This window comes from Silurus aristotelis, assembly GCF_946808225.1.
Source record: "Silurus aristotelis genome assembly, chromosome: 8".
Lineage (NCBI taxonomy): Eukaryota > Metazoa > Chordata > Actinopteri > Siluriformes > Siluridae > Silurus > Silurus aristotelis.
Window position 1 is genome coordinate 1,738,793 of NC_139581.1, and position 21,758 is coordinate 1,760,550.

The window sequence follows — 21,758 nt, forward strand, 5'->3', positions numbered from 1 at the left end:
CTTCTTCTTCATCTTCTTCTTTCAGCTTCTCCCATTAGGGGTTGCCACAGCGGATCATCCGTCTCCATACCACCCTGTCCTCTACATCTGCTCAAATATGTGGATCACTGTAACTGGACTCTACTCCATTGAAAACTGCATAGAAAACTTAATTGAAACGCCAGAAACTAAGTTTTCTATGCACAGTGCTGTTTTATGGTGTTCTGGCGCCACCTGGTAGCCAACAGTAAAAATAACAAATAACCTAATTTTTAAAAATGCACGATTATATCATGTCATGTCAGTTACAGTTAATGAGGAAAAAACATCCACATAATAAGTGTGGGAGAAACAAAAAGCTGATGCTGCAAAAACAATGCATCTAAGATTATTAATAAGTTTTGTGGGAATAAAGCTTATTATACTCCCTTCTTGCCATCTGCAATATAATTAAAAACAATAGAAATGATGATTTACACAATTTACATCTTGCATAATTGAATGCTTTATTTATTTATTTTTTACAGAAAGAAACAATCCAACATGAGTGAATTTGTTTAAAGGTGAAATCACGCATTCGCTCCTCCACAAGCAGCTTCTATAAACGTTATAATGTCCAAATTAAAGGTAGTTAAACTCAATATGTGGCTTTTGCATTTTTTTAAATGCACTTTTATACATGTTTTTTTGTGATTGTTCGGTTGTTTTGTCTTTATGTAAAAGCCTAACGAGGGACGAAGGCCACAAACCAGCTTTATGCTACATGCGCTATGTACATGACATCAGTGTGTAATCATTTCTAGTGTATTGTCCATTAAATAAACAAACATATAAAAATAAAATAAAAACATACAGATAGAAATATTTAAAGTGACCCAAAAATATCAGGAAATTGAAGCTAAACTTGAAAATTTATGAATTTGACTTGAACATAGATTCTGTTTCAACACGTACAAATAATCATAAAAGTTAGACCAAAAGTATTTGGACACCCCAGTCTATTCTGCTTGTCACAGATCATCTCGAGTTAATCAAAAGCAAAGTAAATAAAATAAAATAAAAATGGAGGTTTATAATGGCTTTTTTTATGCCATTTTGTTTATTTCTCTCTCTCTCTCTCTCTCTCTCTCTCTCTCTCTCTCTCTTTCTCTCGCTGTTATTTTAAACCTTTATGACAATCATGAGGAACGTGGCCTGGAAACATCTCTATACCTTTACCTTCATTCTAGAAACATCCTACATTCTACAGATTCTGCACACAGAATTACTGAAGTTCAGGGAAAAATGAAATCTGACTCCTCAGTTATCATTTTATTAGCCGTTTACATACAATTTCATCACAAAACCTCATAACTGTCTTATAACCCATCCAGAATCCAGCATATAGAGGTTGAGTGAATGTGGTTTGGACTCTGTGGAGGAGCCTCATCGTATCAGAGATGCTGTAGAGGGACAGAGTTCCTGCACTGTGATCCACATACACTCCTATTCTGGAGGACGCTGGACCTCGGAGTGCAGTTTTAATGTTATTGTGCCAGAAAGAGACAGAGGAAGAAGAACACACCAGACTCCAGGACTGACTGTTCAATCCAAACCCACTCTCATAACAGTCTCCTTTCCTGCTGATCTCTTTATATGAAAATGATATGTCCACATCATTACCGCTCCACTCCACCTCCCAGTAACAGCGTCCACACACACTCTCTTTACACAACACCTGAGACCAGGAGTCAAATCTCTCTGGATGATCAGAGTATCGCTGTTTTGTATTACTGCGTCTCACCGCTCTGTTCTTCTCAGACAGAATGAGTTGAGGATGTGCTGTGTTGGGATCCAGAGTCAGATAACAGAAATCTAGAACAATAAAATGTGCACAGGTTTGATGTTAATCACAGGATTTATAATAAGTGTGTGTGAGACACCTGTGTGTGTTTCTGTTCTCCTAATGCTGCTCTACATGAACTATTTTAAATATTACACATCATCAGTCATCAGGGAGAAATGGATCAGATTTAGATCATCAATACAGACATGTTCACACTCTGTGTGTGTGTGTGTGTGTGTGTGTGTGTGTGTGTGTGTGTGTGTGTGTGTTACACCTACACTGCAGAAAATCTTTACTGCTCTTTGGTTCTGAGGGTAAAATCGTCTGAACTGCTGCAGCTGTGGAGACACAGAGACAAAATGGAGACTGGAAGTTGTAATATTGTGATTAGTAGTGTCAGAGAACTCAGGTGCAGTGGTAGGTGCAGAGTGACTGGAAGGGAGGACCCACATGCAGGATGCAAACAGGAGTTAGGCAAACAGACTTTAATATAAAAGGTAGGGCAAATGCAAAAACACAATCCAAAAACAATCCAGGGTCAAAACAGGCAAACAGGGCAATGCAGGAAAAGACAAAACCAAAATCCAAAACAGTCTAAAAACCCAGAAACCAGCAAAACAGAACAATACAGGGCAGAGCAAAACATAAACCAAAAACAGTCCTAACTTCAAAACCAGAGGCAGGGCAAACCAGGGGTCAAGGACAGGATCCAGAACAGGCAGCATGATCAGGATCTGAAACAGGAATTAGAGCAGGCAGGATGGCAAGAATAATGTACTGGATGTACATTTTGTGTAAATGCTGGAAAGACACAAAAATCCTAGGGCATGAGGCAAGTAAAGTGCCAGCGACGGACACAGCGGGGCTTAAGGCGAACAGAGACCGGGTAGAACGCCTTGGCGGTCAGGAAAGGCTAAACAAAGCGTGGAGCAAGCCTCCAGGTGGCTGTCCCAAGCACATTCTGGCCAATGTGATGAGGTGGAGCAACGCCCTCCGCGGAGGTCTGAGGCGGAGCAACGCCCTCTGCGGGGGTCTGAGGCGGAGTGACGCCCTCTGCGGAGGTCTGAGGCGGAGGGCCGTCCTCTGCGGAGGTCTGAACCACGTTGTCAGAAAAACCTGGGGGTGGAGCAATGTCATCAGCCAGGATTGCGCTCTTGGCGGGAATCTGGAGCGGAGCGGCGCCCTCGGCGGGACTCTGGAGCGGAGCGGCGCCCTCGGCGGGACTCTGAAACGGAGCGGCGACCTTGGCGGGACTCTGTAGTGAAGCGGCAAACTTGGCGGGACACTGGAGCAGCTTGGGGGCATGCTCGGCAGGGCAGACAGGTTTGCGGGCATGCTCGGCAGGGCAGAAGAGCTGGGAGACGTTTCCATTTAGGCAGGAAGGCTGAGGTTGGGCAGCCCTCCCTGCAGAGCTCAGGGGCCGGAGAGACAGCCGTTTCAGGAGGTTATTTAATATTAATTGGTTTGCCACTGATTGTTCGTGACGCACCCGGAAATACTCATCTCTCTGCTGAGGGCTGAGCTTTAGGATGTCCACCGTCTTGGTAGGGTCCCTGAATTGTTGGTCTATAGTGGAGCTAGCCCAACGCTTCAGTGCATCTGCTGGGTCCATCATTTGGCCAGATTGTTCTGTCAGAGAACTCGGGTGCAGGGGTAGGTGCAGAGTGACTGTGTAACCCAGATAAAGTTATGGGTGTTTGTTTTAGATTTATGCATTTATGCTAAAGAAATTGTTTGAGTTCCATATAAATAGTTTTACAAATGAATGTTATGAAAATTATAATTCATTGGCCAGCAATGAGGTGATGTAATAAGGTGATGTAATAACTGTATAAGGTAACAGTAATTAAAAACATTTAATTATTTGTTAAATGCTTTTTTGTTTAAATAATATAAATATGCTGGTAAAGATTATTTAAAAAGAACTTGTATTTTGTTTATGTTTTATTAATTTCTGTGCCATGTTATGAGGCATGGTGGTTGCGTGCGGGGGGGGGGGGGGGGGTTTGGGGGGTTAGCGAGAGAGAGAAAAGGAGGGAGAGTAAGACAATGGAGCTGCTGAACTAACAAGTACGACCTGTTCTTCAATTAGTGTAACGACGCTAATTAGGTGTTCAAACCGAACCCTGTGTAGTGATATTTTCCGTGCAGAGTTGGAAACACATCAGAAAGACGTGGACATCGCCTCTGACGAACGGAGATTTAAGTGGTGGTTTACTGCGCCATGTGCAGAGACTTTGCTAATGGACTGGCGGATAGCTAGCTCAACTAGTAGGGACTAAGTGTGGCGAAGGAGTATCCCTTGAAGCATCCAAGCTCTGTCTGTGTTTTACATCGACCCTTTTTATTCTGTCTGACCCGTGCACGGTGTGCAAACAAACTTCATACAAGGTACTATTTTCCATTTGTTGCCCTCGTGGTGAAGTAGCCATTTTGTTTGGTTTCTACGAACCCCAGCTACGTACAGGCCTGCAACTGGTAGACTGAATAAAGTTTTCATTTACTTTTGCCGGCTTTTATTTTTTGTTTTGTGGCCATTTTTGAATAATAAGTGAATGTTACTAATATTTTTCATTTAAAACTGAACTTGACTTTGAAAGTTATTTACACAATATTTTATTTGACATCACGTTTAGTAAACTGTTATTGTTTTTTAAATTGTGTTGTGTGTCTATATTTACAATATAGAAGTGTATTTCATTTTCTTGGTACCGGTTAGTTAATACATTTAATTATAAATAGAACCCATACTCAAAGTAAAGATAAGACAAATTGATTAGGTTTAATATTTTTAGATATTTATTACAAAGAGCTCAGGTTAGCCACCCCATTATAGCCAGTAACGCTAGGGGTGCTACTGGGATTATTGAGTGGTTTCTAAATAATTAACGTGTTAAGTAGTGATAAATTACAACATGGCAAGCCGAGCAGAGCTAGCATTAGAGCTTAAAGGGTGGTGCCGTGGTGAAGCTTTAGATGAAACTCGTGCACTTATGGTTATCATCCCAGAAGACGTGAGTGTAAGTGATGTTAAAGATACGTTACAGAAGGTGAAGAGCTGGGGCCGTGTTCGTGTCAGAGGCCGGACTTTAAGCCTGCAGCACAATAATTATATGGTCTTGTGTGAATGTAAAGAAACTGTAAGAGGAGAGAGTGTTCCTTTCGAAATTGTTCCTGATACTGGTGGTGAACCATGGCCTATTATCAGAGCAGATGAGTGCACACAAAAGGATGTGCCAGGATTTAATCAGAAGTTAGCAGGACTACTGCAGGCTGAAGGTAAAACCTTGGATGATCTTCGCACTTTCTTTCCCGGAGAAGAGCCGGCCTCTAACCAAACAGAGGCGATATTGTGAGCTGTGTCAGATCTTTTGGATAAGACCTCTTAGCCCTCAAGTGAACATGTCAGTTACCGCCGACTTCTCTGGAATGTTGCCCACTCCAGCAGGGGAAGAACAGTTTGACCACTGGCTGGAGCAGGCACGTGTCATGGTGGAGGAATGTGACTGCTCCTTCAAAGAGAAAAAACGGAGACTGATGGAAAGTCTTAGAGGCCCAGCACTAGAACTTGTTAAAGCTGTGAGAGCTAGTTATCCAGATGTGAGTCCTGAAGACTGTATAGAGGCTCTTGAGCATGCTTTTGGTACAGCAGAGTCAGGAGATGACTTGTACTTTGCATTTCATTCATTGCAGCAGCAAGCTGGTGAGAAGCGCTCTGATTTCCTTAGACGGCTCGAACAGTCACTAAATAAGGTGGTCCAGAAAGTTGGTCTTCCTCCTGCATGTGCTGATAAAACAAGATTAGAACAGTTATTGCGAGGTGCTATAGCTTCTGACTTGATGTTGGTCAATCTCCGATTAAGAGAAATGAAAACAAATCCGCCCACATTTCTCGAATTATTGAAGGAGATACGTGAAGAGGAAGAATATGAAGCCTCAAAGAGAAAGATTGGTCCTGTTGTGCAAAGTGCCTGCATCAGACAGGAGATGGAGGTAAAGCAGACTGAACTTCAACACTTTAAATCTGAGATTAAAGAGCTCAAGTCATTAGTTGCTGCTGTGGTGTCAAAGCCAGCTCAAGTTAGATCAGACCATGTAGAGAAATCTCCCCTGACTACACCTAGTGAAAACAGTTCTGACCGTGAAGTATTAGCATTGAAAAAACAAATGAAGCGTCTACAACAGAAATTCACACAGAATGTTGATGAATCACAAGCTGCAGTTTCAGCCATAAATTCCTCAAAACCAGTGGCCAGTTCTCCAAGAAAATCATTCAGGGGTTCAGATCAACATCGATGTGGCGAATGTGGCGATGATATATCGATGTGGCGAAAACAGGCATTTTGCTGCGAAGTGTCAAAACCCTGAAGATCAGTCAAAAGTCATTAAAAAGCACAAAGAACAGTCATTAAAAAGCTCAAAAAACAGCCAACAGCCAGGTGACACCACCGCTAGTGGTTTGAATTGCACAGTGAAGAACAATACTATTAAAAAGCCAGAGAGTACAGGAGTTCCTGATGGACTGGTTGGCCCACAGCATAATGCCATTGAGAATAAATGGAAAGCCCTGCACTGCTCTGCTGGACAGTGGCTCACAGGTAACGATAATTTTAGAGCATTAGACATCAATAGTTTCAGAGTACTGGTCAAGAATGAATGTTTGAAAGAGACCGCTATACCTGTCAGAGCAGTAATAGGATGTATTTATCATGCTGATGCAGTCACTACTATTCCTCCTAGAGAGACAGTTTCATTTGAGTTTGATGTAAATTTGATGAACTATGGCGACTCTCCAATCTCAGAACAATGGAAGAATAGACTGCGTAAAAAAACTGGCCCAGAAGTCTCATGTCTTCTCTATGCATGAATGGGATGTGGGATTAGCTAAAGGAGTGGAGCATAAATTTAGACTTTCAGATGCTCGTCCCTTTCGTCAGAGGACTCGTCGACTGGCTCCTGCTGACATAGAAGATTATTATTTTTTTTTTATTTAGCCTTTATTTAACCAGGTTAGTCTCATTGAGATATAGAATCGCTATAACGCTGGGGGCGCTACAACTGGATGGGAGGACCCACATGCAGGGTGCAAACAGGAGTTAGGCAAACAGACTTTAATATATAAAAGGTTAGGGCAAAGGCAAAAACACAAGCCAAAAACAATCCAGGGTCAAAACAGGCAAACAGGGCAATGCAGAAAAAGACAAAACCAAAATCCAAAACAGTCCAAAAATCCAGAAACCAGCAAAACAAAACAATACAGGGCAGAGAAAAACATAAACCAAAAAAATCCCGAACTTCAAAACCAGAGGCAGGGCAGAACAGGGGTCCAGAAGGACAGGATCCAGAACAGGCAGGATGAATCTCAGGGGCTAGGAAGCCGGTAAGGTAATCTGGCCAGGAGCTAAAGTCTTGGTTGTCCTTATATACCGGGAGGTGCGGGAAAAACTGCAAGATGGCCGCTGACCCGGGAAGTGCTCACCACGAAACCGGAAGTGCGTACAGTGTGTCCAGGAGATCCTGACAAGTAGTGAGAGTAGGGAGCAGGTGGGGAAGAGCCTGGAGAGCTGGAGAGTGTGTTAGAGAAGTGAAGAAAAGAGTGCAGGCAGGGTGGAGTGGGTGGAGAAGAGTGATAGCAGGAGTGATTTCTGATAGAAGAGTATCTGAGAGTGAAAAAGAAAGTTTATAGGACTGTGGTGAGACCGGAGATGTTGTATGGTTTAGAGACAGTGGCATAGAGTAAAAGACAGAAGGTGGAGCCGGAGGTAGCAGAGCTAAAGATGTTGAGATGTTTACTGGAGTGACGATGATGGACAGGATTAGAAATGAGTTTATTAGAGGAACAGCGCATGTAGGACGTTTTTGGAGACAAGGTGAGGGAGGTGAGATTGAGATGGTTTGGACATGTGCAGGGGAGGGACATGGGGTAGTTCAGGAGGAGAATGCTGAGGATGGAGCCACCAGGAAGGAGGAAAAGAGGAAGACCAAGGAGGAGGATTATGGATGTGGTGAGGGAAGACATGCAGGTAGTTGGTTTGAAAGAGGCAGATGTAGAGGACAGGGGGGTATGGAGACGGATGATCCGCTGTGGAGACCCCTAATACGAGAAGCCAAACGAAGAAGGAGTAATATGAAAGTTTGGAGGAAACTTTCCAGATTTAAATTAAATCATCAACTACGATATTCTAGATTAGTTCTTCTGACTGTCTGGTGAGTTTATCTTGATGCAATTCCATTTTTTGGTCACCTGCCACTTCCCACACAACAGACAGCTCTACTTATATGACAGTTATCATCTGGGGAGAGGAAACACTAATACCTGCTTCCTCAGAGACATGAGAATCCAGACAACTGCATATTTACAATCTGCTGCTCATTCTGTCTCACAAGGCAGTGGAACACACTCAGAAGTGACTATCTACCTTCTTCTGCATACCTGACCTCCACTTATTCCTGTACCATGAAATTTCTCTCACTCTTTACTGTGATACAAAACAAATAAATAATTTCCAACACAACTATTTGTTTACCTTGTGGACGGATTTTGTTGAATTCCTTCTGACAGATTTCCTCGACTCGTTTTTTCAGATCTGAGACAGATTTTCTCACTCCATCAAATGAAAGATGTTGATTGACAGTGAAGCTGGGTGAGTCGTCACATCCAGGAGAAACACAGAGAGACGGGAAACTCTACAGAGAGGAAACACATTATAGAGAAGGAGAAAAGTGGAGGAGAGAAACGAATGAATCTCAGATTGAATCAGACCAAAGACACACTTGTGATTTCAGGCAGGAAGATTTATTGTTGCTGTAATGAGCTTTTAGGAGGAGACTTTGTTTGGAGAACAGTACTAGTTAAAAGTGACTGTCCAGAGCCAAGTCCAGGGAGCAGACAGACAGGCTAAACCGACCGTCTGCTAGCTGCACATGATTTCAGGATCCACCAAATTGAGACTGTGTCTGTCCCCCTGAGCAAAACCAAAATGTAGGACTTATCAGAAAGTCTGTTTAAGTAACCTGATTAACATTAAATTAAATAGGACTGAATGCACAGCAGAACCTCTGATCTAAAGATAGGATTGTTGAATATTAGATCTCTCACATCAAACACGCTTACTATAAACAAAATTTTCACCGACCAGGAGTTTAAAATAATGTGTTTGATAGAAATGTGGATTAAACTGAATAAATATGTAACATTAAATGAAGTGAGTCCTCCTGGTTATAGTTACATACACCAACCCCATCTAAATGACAGAGGAGGCGGAGTCACAGCTATTTATAATATTAATCTGAGTGTCACACAAAAGACTTAACACAAATGTAAAACATTTAAAGTTCTTTACACCAGCATAAAATATTCACTGTCCAAAAGCAGGTCCAGAAAGTTAATTCCACTAATTATTATTTATAGACCCCCAACACAGCCATTAGCGAGGTACAAGCCAGTGCACTCTTAGTGCCGGTCCCAAGCCCGGGTAAATGGGGAGGGTTGCGTTAGGAAGGGCATCCAGCGTATAACATGTGCCAAATCAAATATGCGGATCACAAATAAAAATTTCATACCGGATCGGTGGAGGCTAACAACGACCGCCACAGGTATCGTTAGCCGACAGGGTACCAGTGGAAATTGGGCTACTGTTGGCCGAAGGAGGAGAAGGAGAGGAGGAAGACGTCTACAGAGATGGCAGGAAAAGGAGCAGTGTAGGAGAGTGGAGGTTCGGGTTGGTACTTTAAATGAGAGAGATAGCTGATAGGCAGATGTAGAGGACAGGGTGGTATGGTGGTACGGATGATCCGCTGTGGCAACCCCTAATGGGAGCAGCCGAAAAAAGAAGAAGATTATTTATAGACCCCCAGGGCCCCGACTCTGATTTTTTCATAGAATTTGCAGATTTCATTAAAAAATTTTGCTACTTCTTTAGACAAAGCATTAATTGTTGGTGACTTCAATATTCATGAAGACTCCTTAAGAGCAGCAGTTGTGTCCATTCTAGATTCAGTTGGAATTAATCAGAATGTTATAGGACCCACTCATAGTGGTGGACACACTCTTGATTTGTTGTTAACATTTGGATTAAAAATAAAAAAATTAGTCATAATTCCACAGTCTGAAGCTATTTCAGACCATTATCTCATCTCTTTTAATATCTGCCTCAGTCACTGCATTAGTACCTCACCACGTTACCGTGTTAAGCGTACTTTCACGTCAGCTACTGCAGCGCGTTTTATCAATAATCTTCCATAAATTACGATATTAACTATATCTCCGTCTGACCCCGCAAAGCTCCACTGGGCCACTGAAAACCTAGAATCAACGTTACGTTACACTCTAGATCAGGGGTCGGCAACCTTCACCACACAAAGAGCCATTTGGACCTGTTTCCCACAGAAAAGAAAACACTGGGAGCCACAAAACCCTTTTGACATTTAAAATTGAAATAACACTACATGTAACGTTTTTTTTTTTGCCTTTATGCTATGTATAATCAAACCATAATGTGTTGCATTTATGAAATCAATGAACTGCAGACAGAATGAAATTACATTTCTGCATGCAACAAATTTTTTTTTAACTCCTTAAAAAAAGACATTGGGTTGAAGGTTACTTTCAAGTAAAATACTCAATGCATATTTGAGTCCTTCTTGTATTTATGAAAAGAACGTCGAACATAAATTATCCACCGGCAGCAAACCAAAAATGCCGTCCTCTTCTGTGTGCCGTCAACCAAAGTTTAAGAAGTCGCGTGCCGGTGGGTGTCGCACATTAGCGGTTGTGACGCATATGAAGAGCGACAAAAAACTTTAACATGTTTATTTAGATTTTACAAGATCACCAAAATCATCAAATTTAGAATTACATTTTAAAAACTAACGAACATTTTAATACAATACATTTTAATTAAATGCTCTATTTATTTTGCAAAGCACAGGGAGCCGCAGAAGAGGGATGAGAGAGCCGCATGCGGCTCCGGAGCCGCGGGTTGCCGACCCCTGCTCTAGATGATGTAGCTCCCCTTGAAACCAAAATGATCAAAGAGAAAAAAATCAGCACAGTGGTATAATGATCATACACGCACCTTAAAACAGAACACTCAGAAATTAGAACGTAGATGGCGTCAAACAAAATGAACAGTATTTCAAATAGCATGGAAGGAGAGCCTCTTAAATTATAGAAAATCTCAGTGCTGCTGATCAGCATATTTCTCCTCCCTCATAGAAAATAACAAGCAGAATCCTAGATTTTTATTCAGCACGGTAGCAAAATTGACAGGAAATAAAAGCACTGCACTCACATGAACACCATCAATAGGTAGTAATAAGTTCATGAACTTTTTAATAATAAAGTTAAAAACATCAGGCAAGAAATCCAGACAGTTAATATAAATCCAAATTATTTTACAAGTAACCCTGTAGACAGCAGTGTAATTATAACAGACAATCAATTACAAAACTTCACTTAAAAAAAAAAAAATTCTCGATCCCTCGCATACAAGTTTTCTCAAACAGATCATTCCAGAGGTAATTGAACCTGTTTTAAGCACTGTTTATGTACCTAAATCCTTAAAACTGCAGTTATCAACCCTCTAATTAAAAAACCCGGCCTTCACCCTGTCAGTTGTCCAACTACAGTCCAATATCAAATCTCCCCTTTATATCCAAAATTTTAGAAAAGGTTGTAGCACAGCAGTTCTGCTCACATCTACTGAGGAATAACATTTATGTATCAGTCAGGATTTCAGCCTCATCATAGCACAGAGACGGCGCTAGTTAAGGTGGTCAATGACCTGTTATTGGCCTCTGATCAGAGTTTTGTCTCTTTAATTGTTTTGCTCGACCTCAGTGCTGCTTTTCTCTTTATATATGCTGCCTCTCGGTGAAATTATACATAAACATGGGATTCGCTTCTATTGCTATGCTAATGATACACAGCTGTATATTTCAGCAAAACCAGATGAGAGAGATCAGCTTAACAATGTTGAGGAGTGTGTAAAGGACATTAGACAGGGGATGCTTGATAACTTCCTTCTGCTCAACTCAGATAAGACTGAAGTAATTTTACTAGGACCACATGCAGCTAGAAACAAACTTTCAGATTACGTAGCATCTCTGGATGAAGTTTCTGTTTCAGCATGTACGGCTGTCAAAGACCTTGGTGTGATTATTGACCCGAGTCTTTCCTTTGAGTCTCACGTGAATAATGTTACCAGGATCACCTTCTTTCACCTTAGAAATACTGCTAAAATTAGAAATATGATGTTGTTACAGGATGCAGAAAAACTAGTTCATGCTTTTGTTACATCTAGACTAGACTACTGTAACGCTTTACTGTCTGGGTGTTGGAGTAAGTGCAGAAATAAGTCAAGGCAAGAAGCTTTTATTGTCATTTCAACCATATATAGCTGATGCAGTACACAGTGAAATAAAACAACGTTCCTCCAGAACCCAGGTGCTACATAAAACAACAATCACAGAAACAGAAAAACACAGGGTTAAGGACTAGTAGAAAGATCCTTGCCACATAAAGTGCATGTGTGCAACCTGGTGCAAAAAGACAACACAGGACAGTGCAACACAACACAGGACAGTGCAAGACAATACACAATACACAAAACACAAAATAGCTCCGCCAGTAAACCTGTCGTAACAAAATAAAGTGAACAGTAGCAATAAAATCTAAACAGAATATTGTGCAAATAAACAAATAGCAGCAATCAAGATAAAGTGAACAGTGGCAAAAAATGTGGACAGAATATTGTGGATCCATCGATGATCAGTGGAGAATGGTCACTCTGTGTTCTTCTGAAATCAACAACCATCTCTTTAGTTTTGTCGATGTTCAGAGACAGGTTATTGGCTCCACACCAGGCTGTTAACCGTTGCACCTCCTTATTGTATGCTGACTCGTCCTCCCTTCTGATGAGACCCACCACCGCCGTGTCATCGGCGACCTTGATGATATGATTCGAGCTGGGCGTTGCTACACAGACGTGAGTCAGCAGAGTGAACAGCAATGGACTGAGCACACAGCCCTCAGGGGCTCCAGTGTTTAGTGTGGTGGTGTTGGAGATGCTGTTTCCGATCCGGACTGACTGAGGTCTCCCAGTCAGGAAGTCCAGGATCCAGTTACAGAGGGAGGTGTTCAGGCACAGTAGGCTCAGCTTCTCAAACCAGGTGCTGAGGGATGATCGTGTTAAATGCTGAGCTGAAGTCTATGAACAGCATCCTTCCATACAAGTCCTTGTTGTCTAGGTGGTTGAGAGCCAGATGAAGGGTTGTGTATGTAGCATCGTCCGTGGAGCGGTTTAGATGATATGCGAACTGCATGGGGTCCAGTGCGGGTGGGTCTTGATGTGCGACTCTCGAAGCACTTCATCACAATGGGTGTGAGTGCAACGGGACGATAGTCATTGAGACAGAGACAGTAGACTTCTCTGAAGGCGGAGTCTCTTGTTTTTAACAGCGCATGCACCTTGGCAGTCATCCACACCTTCTGGTTGGAGCGTGTAGTGATAGTCTTGGAGATGGTTTCGTCATCAATGCACTTGCCGTTGTAGCTGGTCACTGTTGACGTCACCTGCTTGTGACCGTTCTCGCTTGTTTTCGAGCTGGTCTTGAACGCCTGCTGAGTGGTCTGTATGCTGGGATCAGCATAACAGAGATGTGGTCTGAGTACCCGAGGTGTGGGCGGGGCTTTGCCCGGTATGCGCCCCGGATGTTTGTGCAAACAACATCCAGTGTGTTATCTTCTCTGGTTCAAAGTCCACATTCTGATGAAATTTAGAGAGCACAGTCCTGAGATTTGCATGATTAAAATCTCTGGCGACAATAAACAATCCGTCAGGGTGTGTGTTTTGAAGTTCACTAATGGTCCCGTAGAGTACACTGAGCGCTTTCTTAGCATTAGCGCTAGGTGGTATATACACTCCGAGCACAATAGCGGTGGTGAATTTTTGTTCACCACACTACGTTTTTTAACACGTAGCCCCTGATTCAACTGCTATTTTATGTACTTTGTGTTCTTATATTTAATTGTCTATTGTTGTTTTTACTGAAAAGCGCCTTGTGCTCTTTTTGGTTGTTTTAAGGCGCTCTATAAATAAAATTTGATTGATTGATTGATTGATTGATTGAATTCCCGTGGTAAATAAAAAGGTCTACGTCTCACAACAATAAACTCCAACAGCGATGAGCAGTAGGTAGAAACAAGTACAGAGTTCTTACACCATTCCGTCAAGTCAAGTCAAGTCAAGTTTATTTCTATTGCGCTTTTCACAACAGACATTGTCTCAAAGCAGCTTTACAGAAATCAACAGTCAAGGTGAATGGTGTGCATTTATCTCTGATGAGCAGGCCATATTGATGTAAACACAGACCGCCGCCACGAGTCTAACCGCACAGAGCTGCATTTCTGTCAGCACGAAACGTGGCTAGCCCGTCCAGCTGAATGGCGGCGTGTTCTTAGTGAACACAAAAACGCAGCAGTGTCTGCACTCATGCTGAGTAGCTTGTTGGAGTCTGACGTAGTCCAATTTATTGTCCAGGGAGCAGACATTTCCGCTTCCTCGCACAGCGCTTTCGATTCCCCCTCCTTCCTCCATCCGCTGCAGGTGCCGCCGAGGTCTGGAGGCCTGGTTCTCGAAGCACGCCGAGGTCGCGTAGCTTCTGCCACAGTGCATCATTTATTGTGTTGTTTGGGTTGCTCTGATGTCCATTTGTTGCATGAAGCGGGCTACAAAGTGAAAGTAGCACCATTTTGGGTCCGGAGCGGCCGATGCGAGCTACTGCCGCGCCGCCATCTTGCTTAAGCTTCAGTTAGTTCAGAATGCAGCAGCAAGAATCCTCACTAGATCTAGGAAATATGGCTCCCAATCAAATATCGCATTGATTATAAAATACTACTACTGACCTATAAAGCACTTAACGGTCTCGCACCGCAGTATCTGAGTGAACTTCTGTACCAGTATGATCCTTCACGCCTACTTAGATCAAAAGGTGCAGGCTATCTGTTGGTTCCTCAAATAATGAGAACTACATCAGGGGGCAGATCTTTCTCTTATAAAGCCCCACAGTTATGAAACAGCCTTCCAATCAGTGTTTGGGACTCAGACACAGTCTCAGTGTTGAAGTCGTGGTTGAAAACTTATTTATTTAGTAAAGCCTTTGATCAGTAGATTTTTTTAGGTAAAGGCGCAGATCTGGAGGGATCTGGAGTGTTTGGCGAACTGGGATATTTGCATGCTGTCGTCCCCTCACATTCACCCGTTCACTCAAATTTTTTGACGGTGATGTGGTGGGTGGTCTCTTATCCCAGAGATCCCTCATGTTGGTGTTTACCTTCTGTTTCTTCCTTTTAGTTATGCTGCCATAGCGAGTCTTGCTGGAGTCCAAATTGCACAGTGATATTAACTTTCATACAACAATAAAGACACTTAATAATCCATATCCTTCTCTTCCTGTCACCCCTTTTTTCTCTATCTCTCTCTCTCGGTCGAGTTAAACCTGCTCCTGAGGCTCCAGTGACCACTGTTCCTGGCCCTCTCCCCTACGTGGATCTTCCCACTTCGTCCAGGTCTGCCTCTGGAAAGTGTTCTCTTCGACTGGAGGCCACTCTGTGCAGCTTGGGATGGTTTCTCATTAATACCTTGGGTGGTTCCATGAAATTCCAGAGTAAGAACAGGAGCTTTGAGGATGGATTGGACTGTAGTTAATGTCAACGGTCTGCTACATTGACTCAGGACTAGGGTTCTGATCATCATCACTGTACCCCGCAACATTGTATATCTGCTATTAATGGACATTCGGTGCAACCCAGATGAGGATGGGTTCCCTCTTGAGTGAGGTTCCTCTCAAGGTTTCTTCCTTATGCCATTTTGGGGAGTCACCACTGACTTGTTCATCAGGGATAAACTTACTTATTAAGAACATATTCACCTTATACCACATTATCTGTGTAAAGCTGCTTTGAGACAATGTTCATGGTTAAAAGTGCTATATAAATAAAAATGAATTGAATTGAATGGAATTGAACTGGAATGGAACAGCGCCCTCTGTATATCAGACAGTGAGTGTTACCTGGAGGAAGTAGATGTGATCAGGTGTGTGTGAAAGCTGCTCCAGATCACTGACTCTCCTCTGAAGATCAGTGATCTCCTGCTCCAGATGTTTCAGGTGTCGTTCAGCTCGACTCAGTTCAGCTTTTTCCTGAACTCTGACCAGTTCCGTCATCTCCGAGCGCCTTTTCACCAGGGAGCTGATCATCTCATTAAAGATCTTCTCATTAACATCTACTGCTGCCTGTGAACGATTCTGTTAGAACATACATACACACACACACACACACACACACAGTTAGAGTTTATCTTTATAGTCTCCCTCTAGTGTTTGTGTTTGTGTGTGTGTGTGTGTGTGTGTGTGTGTGTGTGTGTGTGTGTGTGTGTGTGTGTATGTGTGTGTGTGTGTGTTCATATCTCACCTTTATAGTATCAACAGTCTGTTTCAGCTCCTGCACCTTCTTCTGCTTCTCCTGGATCTTCTGCTGGGATTTAATCTGCTCCTCCTTTAACTCATTCTGAGACCAAATAAAATACATTTCAGATAGATTTTATTGTGTTCTACAGAATTATAGTAAAAGTTCTTAATATTGTCTCTAGAACTAATTATTCTAAAAGGAGAAGCAAAGTATAAAAGTTCTATTAAACTACATTCTTCAGCAGGTGTCACATGATCTCTTTGGTTTTGTGTGAAAACGGCACCTGGTTGAAATGTCACTGTTTTTCCTGTTACAGAAACATTAAGGTAGAAAGTCTAATAGCATCACTTACTATTTGATTGAGATGCAAAACAGAAGTGGGATTGACAGAGTGATGAGAAATGTAGGCAGGAGTACAAGGAGATGCAGCAGCAGGTTAAGAGGGATGTGGTGAAAGCCAAGGAAAAGGCATATGAGGAGCTGTATGAGAGGTTGGACACTAAGGAAGGAGAAAAGGATTTGTACCGATTGGCCAGGCAGAGGAACCGAGCTGGGAAGGATGTGTTGCAAGTTACAGCAATAAAGGATGGAGATGGAAATGTGCTGACTAGTGAGGAGAGTGTGTTGAGAAGGTGGAGGGAGTATTTTGAGCAGCTGATGAATGAGGAAAATGAGAGAGAGAGAAGGTTGGATGATGTGGAGTTGGTGAAGAAGGAAGTGGATAGGATTAGTAAGGAGGAAGTGAGAGCAGCGATTAAGAGAATGAAGAGTGGAAAGTCGGTTGGACTAGATGACATACCGGTAGAAGCATGGAGATGTTTAGGAGAGATGGCAGTGGAGTTTTTAACCAGATTGTTCAACAGAATTTTGGAAGGTGAGAAGATGCCTGAGGAATGGAGAAGGAGTGTGCTGGTACCAATCTTTAAGAATAAGGGAGATGTGCAGACCTGCAGTAACTACAGGGGAATTAAGTTGATCAGTCACAACATGAAGTTATGGGAAAGAGTAGTGGAAGCCAGGCTGAGAGAAGAGGTGACCATCTGTGAGCAACAGTATGGTTTCAAGCCGAGGAAGAGCACCACAGATGCCTTATTTGCTTTGAGAATGTTGATGGAGAAGTATAGAGAAGGACAGAAGGAGTTGCATTGTGTGTTTGTGGATTTAGAGAAAGCGTACGACAGGGTGGAGAGAGGAGTTGTGGTATTGTATGAGGAAGTCTGGTGTGTCAGAGAAGTATGTGAGGGTGGTGCAGGACATGTATGAGGACAGTGTGACAGCAGTGAAGTGTGCAGTAGGAATGACAGACTGGTTCAAGGTGAAGGTCGACTGCAACAAGGATTGACCCTACACCATTTTCTATTTGCAGTGGTGATGGACAGATTGACAGACGAGGCCAGACAGGAGTCTCCCTGGACTATGATGTTTGTGGATGATATTGTGATTTGTGGTGAGAGTAGTGAGCAGGTGGAGAAGAGCCTGGAGAGGTGGAGGTACACGCTGGAGACAAGGGAAATGAAAGTCAGTAGGAGTAAGACAGAGTACATGTGTGTGCATGAGAGAGAGGGCAGTGGAGGGTTGCGGTTGCAGGGGGAAGAGGTGGAGAAGGTGGAGGAGTTCAGGTACCTGGGGTTAACAGTGCAAAGTAATGGAGAGTGTGTTAGGGAAGTGAAGAAAAGAGTGCAGGCAGGGTGGAGTGGGTGGAGAAGAGTGACAGGAGTGATTTGAGATAGAAGAGTATCTGCAAGAATGAAAGGGAAAGTTTATAGGTCTGTGGTGAGACCTGCGATGTTGTATGGATTAGAGACAGTGGCATTGAGTAAAAGACAGGAGGTGGAGCTGGAGGTAGCAGAGCTGAAGATGTTGAGGTTTTCGTTGGGAGTGACGACGATGGACAGGATTAGAAATGAGTTTATTTGAGGGACAGCCCATGTAGGATGTTTTGGTGACAAGGTGAGGGAGGCGAGATTGAGATGGTTTGGACATGTGCAGAGGAGGGACATGAGTTATATTGATAGAAGAATGCTGAGGATGGAGCCACCAGGTAGAAGGAAAAGAGGAAGGACAAGGAGGAGGTTCATGGATGTGGTGAGGGAAGACATGTGAGTAGTGTGAAAGCAGCAGATGTAGAGGACAGGGGGGTATGGAGACGGATGATCCGCTGTGGCGACCCCTAATGGGAGCAGCCGAAAGAAGAAGAAGAAAAGACTATTTAATTGAGATGCAGGTTCTCAGATATGATCTTTCTATATAGTGTGTGTGTCTGTGTGCATTTATAAATAGATCTGATCTCTCATATATATCTCAAATATCATCTGTTGATTTGTGCACTTTAGCTGTAAAAAGCTGTATGAAGGCTGTTTAAAGTGCACTGACTGCTCGCCCGTGTTTAACACGTATTTACACACGATCCTCTAACAGTAAATACAAATTCACCTCAGAACCGAGTAAATTCACTGAACAGAATTTACAGTAGAAACAGAAGATTTCTGTAAATTCATAAATTAATGTTCAGTTCTCACCTGTTTTTTACTTCTTTCTGCAGTAGTTGAAACTGTATCATGGCCTTTATGTTCATCCGTCATACACAAGTAACAGCTGAAGCTTTGGTCAGTACGGCAGTAGATCTCCATCAGTTTGTCGTGCTGAGAGCAGATCTTCTCTTGGAGATCTACACAGGCTTCAACTAACTTGTGCCTCTTAAAAGCCTGAGACTGATAGTGAGGTTTAAGATGATCTTCACAATACGAGGCCAGACACACCAGACAGGACTTCACGGATTTGCGTTTTCTCCCAGTGCAGGAATCACAGTCCACATCTCCAGGTCCAGTGTAACAGTGAGCAGGAGAAGCAGCTTGGAGTTCAGTCTTCTTCAGTTTCTCCAAAACTTCAGCCAGCATGTTGTTCCTGCATAGAACAGGCCTCGGAGTGAAAGTTTCTCTACACTGGGGGCAGCTGTAGACCCTCTGAAGATCCTCCTGATTCCAGCAGCTATTAATACACACCTTACAGAAACTGTGTCCACAAGGAATAGCTACAGGATCCTTCAGGAGATCCAGACACACTGCACAGATGAACTGATCCTGATTTACTGAAATTCTGGCTTCTGCCATTTTCCTGCTGTGTGTGTGAGAGAGAAGGAGAAAAAGTGGGAGAGAGGGGGGGGTGGGGGGACTGACTCAGAATAAAGGAGTTCTGAGTTTTGTTTTCTCTGAAATGAATTTCCTGGTTGTGTGTGTTATAGTGTGACACAGAGTGGGCGTGGCTTTAAACACAGAGAGTTCAGGCTTGTAAGGAACAGTGTAGTCTTACACCAGGAGATACTTTCTGATCTAAACAGTCCAATCCAATGCAGTCTGATTTGTTCTTTGTTGTGAATTTGACTGTGGGTTTAATAATAACAGAAATATAAAACTGACAGCATTCAGACGCTTCACTCAGCACATCACGTCTTTGTAGGTGTAATGCTACAAGTTCACCACATCTGGATTCGAGGATCTTCTCTGTTTGCTCTCTGCAGTGTCTTCAACATCTGTCATGTGAATTAGGGAATGTCACTGTACAGCTGTTTTCAGAGAGAATACATTTGGATTGAAATGAAGGCTCTGACTAGACCTCTCATGAACATTCACACACTTTCAACAGCACTGTACTGGGTGTGTTATGGCTCTTTGTCATGTTGAAAAGTGAAAATTGTCTCCAGTCTGAGATCTTATTTTCCTCAAGCTCATCTCATACCTTCAATCAGTTCATCTCAGAGTCACTGCTGCTGGGAAAAAGGATTAATAAGGAGGAAGTGAAAGCAGCTATTAAGAGCATGAATAGAGGAAAGTCGGTTGGCCCAGATGACATACCAGTAGAAGCATGAAGATGTTTAAGAATAAAGGAGATGTGCAGACCTGCAGTAACTACAGGGGAATAAAGTTGATCAGTCACACCATGAAGTTATGGGAAAGAGTAGTGGAAGCCAGGCTGAGAGAAGAGGTGACCCTCTGTGAACAGCAGTATGGTTTCATGCAAAGAAAGAGCACTAAGAATGCCTTATTTGCTTTGGGAATGTTGATGGAGAAGTATAGAGAAGATCAGTAGGAGTTGCATTGTGTGTTTGTGGATTTAGAGAAAGCATACGACAGGGTGGAGAGAGGAGTTGTGGTATTGTATGAGGAAGTCTGGTGTGAGAAGTATGTGAGGGTGGTGCAGGACATGTATGAGGACAGTGTGACAGCAGTGAAGTCAAGTCAAGAGTCAAGTCAAGAAGCTTTTATTGTCATTTCAACCATATATAGCTGATGCAGTACACAGTGAAATGAAACAACGTTCCTCCTGAACCCAGGTGCTACATAGAACAACATAAAACAAACAGTACAGAACAGAAGAACACAGGGCCGAGAACTAAGATCCTTACCACATAAAGTGCATGTGTGCAGCTGGTGCAAACAGTGCAAAAGACAACACAAGACAGTGCAAGACAACACAGGACAGTGCAGGACAATACACAATACACAAAATATAAAAATAAAAATGGAAATAGCTCCGCCAGTAAAACCTGTCGTAACAGAATAAGGTGCAGTGTAAACAGAAAGATGTAAACAGAATTTGTGCAATTCAGCAGTAGCAGCAATCAAAAATAGAGTTAACAGTAACCAAAGGATTTGGACAGAATATTGTGCAAAATAACAAGTCCCGGAATCAGCAACAGACGGCATGTAAACATTTTGCGATAATGAAAAGTGTGATTGGTATTGAAACCTGGGTGAGCGACGTGTATGATGGGTGTTGAGTCCGGTTTGTGCAGATCAGTCACACAGTTGTGTGTAAGTGTGTGTGTGTCTGTGTGTGTGTGTGTGTGTGTGTGTGTGTGTGTGTGTGAGAGAGAGAGTTCAGTTCACTTCACTTCTTTAGTTCTGAAGTGTGCAGTAGAAACGACAGACTGGTTCAAGGTGGAGGATGGACTGCATCAAGGATCAGCTCTGAGACCTTTCCTGTTTGCAGTGGTGATGGACAGGTTGACGGACGAGGTCAGACAGGAGTCTCTGTGGACTGTGATGTTTGTGGATGATATTGTCAAGTCAGGTCAAGTATGTTTTGTCATATACAGTGCAGTACACAGTGAAACCCATCAGTACGGATCAGAAGGTTGTGCATGTGGATTGTCCATATAAAAAAAAAGAAATAAATACTGTACATGTAAACATTTGGATCAAAAAGAATTGTGCAAAAAGAGTTTTGTATTTGTTTATCATTAATAAACGTGTGTGTGTGTGTGTGTGTGTGTGTGTGTGTGTGTGTGTGTGTGTGTGTGTGTGCACATGTGTCATGAAGTGAGAACAAGGTGAACAAGAAAACACACACGTACATATATTTACAACCATATAATACAGTGAGTATTTACAATAAGCAAAACAAAGTTCGGGGTTTGAAGTCAGAACAGGTGTAATTACCTGTTAATGACCTACGACAGTTTTGACTTCCAGTTGTTTTTTTGGT

At 42.6% G+C, this 21,758-nt stretch overlaps 2 protein-coding genes and 1 long non-coding RNA gene across 4 annotated transcripts in view; 1 reads left to right on the plus strand and 2 right to left on the minus strand.

Moving 5' to 3' along the window:
* Positions 1 to 451: 451 nt before the first annotated feature.
* On the minus strand, positions 452 to 21,736 carry LOC310729589 (tripartite motif-containing protein 16-like). 2 transcript variants are annotated; one of them, XM_083547979.1, is made up of 7 exons: positions 21,713 to 21,736; positions 18,794 to 19,391; positions 16,278 to 16,373; positions 15,878 to 16,111; positions 8,332 to 8,491; positions 2,083 to 2,142; positions 452 to 1,833 (listed from the first exon to the last, which is right to left on the minus strand). In XM_083547979.1, the coding sequence occupies exons 2-7, from the start codon at positions 19,382 to 19,384 to the stop codon at positions 1,286 to 1,288; spliced, it is 1,689 nt and encodes a 562-aa protein (XP_083404105.1). In that variant the 5' UTR covers positions 19,385 to 19,391; positions 21,713 to 21,736; the 3' UTR covers positions 452 to 1,285. The 2 variants fall into 2 exon arrangements, with proteins under 2 accessions (XP_083404105.1, XP_083404104.1); XM_083547978.1 differs by lacking the exon at positions 21,713 to 21,736 and adding an exon at positions 19,691 to 19,816.
* Positions 2,151 to 3,720, minus strand: LOC310729701 (uncharacterized protein). The gene is made up of 2 exons (XM_083548177.1): positions 3,048 to 3,720; positions 2,151 to 2,957 (listed from the first exon to the last, which is right to left on the minus strand). Exons 1-2 carry the CDS (start codon positions 3,417 to 3,419, stop codon positions 2,718 to 2,720), a joined length of 612 nt encoding a protein of 203 aa, XP_083404303.1. The 5' UTR covers positions 3,420 to 3,720; the 3' UTR covers positions 2,151 to 2,717.
* LOC310729743 overlaps positions 7,160 to 21,758 on the plus strand; it is a 42,989-nt gene continuing 28,390 nt past the window's right edge. The window contains exon 1 of the long non-coding RNA XR_014534644.1: positions 7,160 to 7,674. This is a non-coding gene — a long non-coding RNA (uncharacterized lncRNA). The remainder of the gene's footprint in view (positions 7,675 to 21,758) is intronic.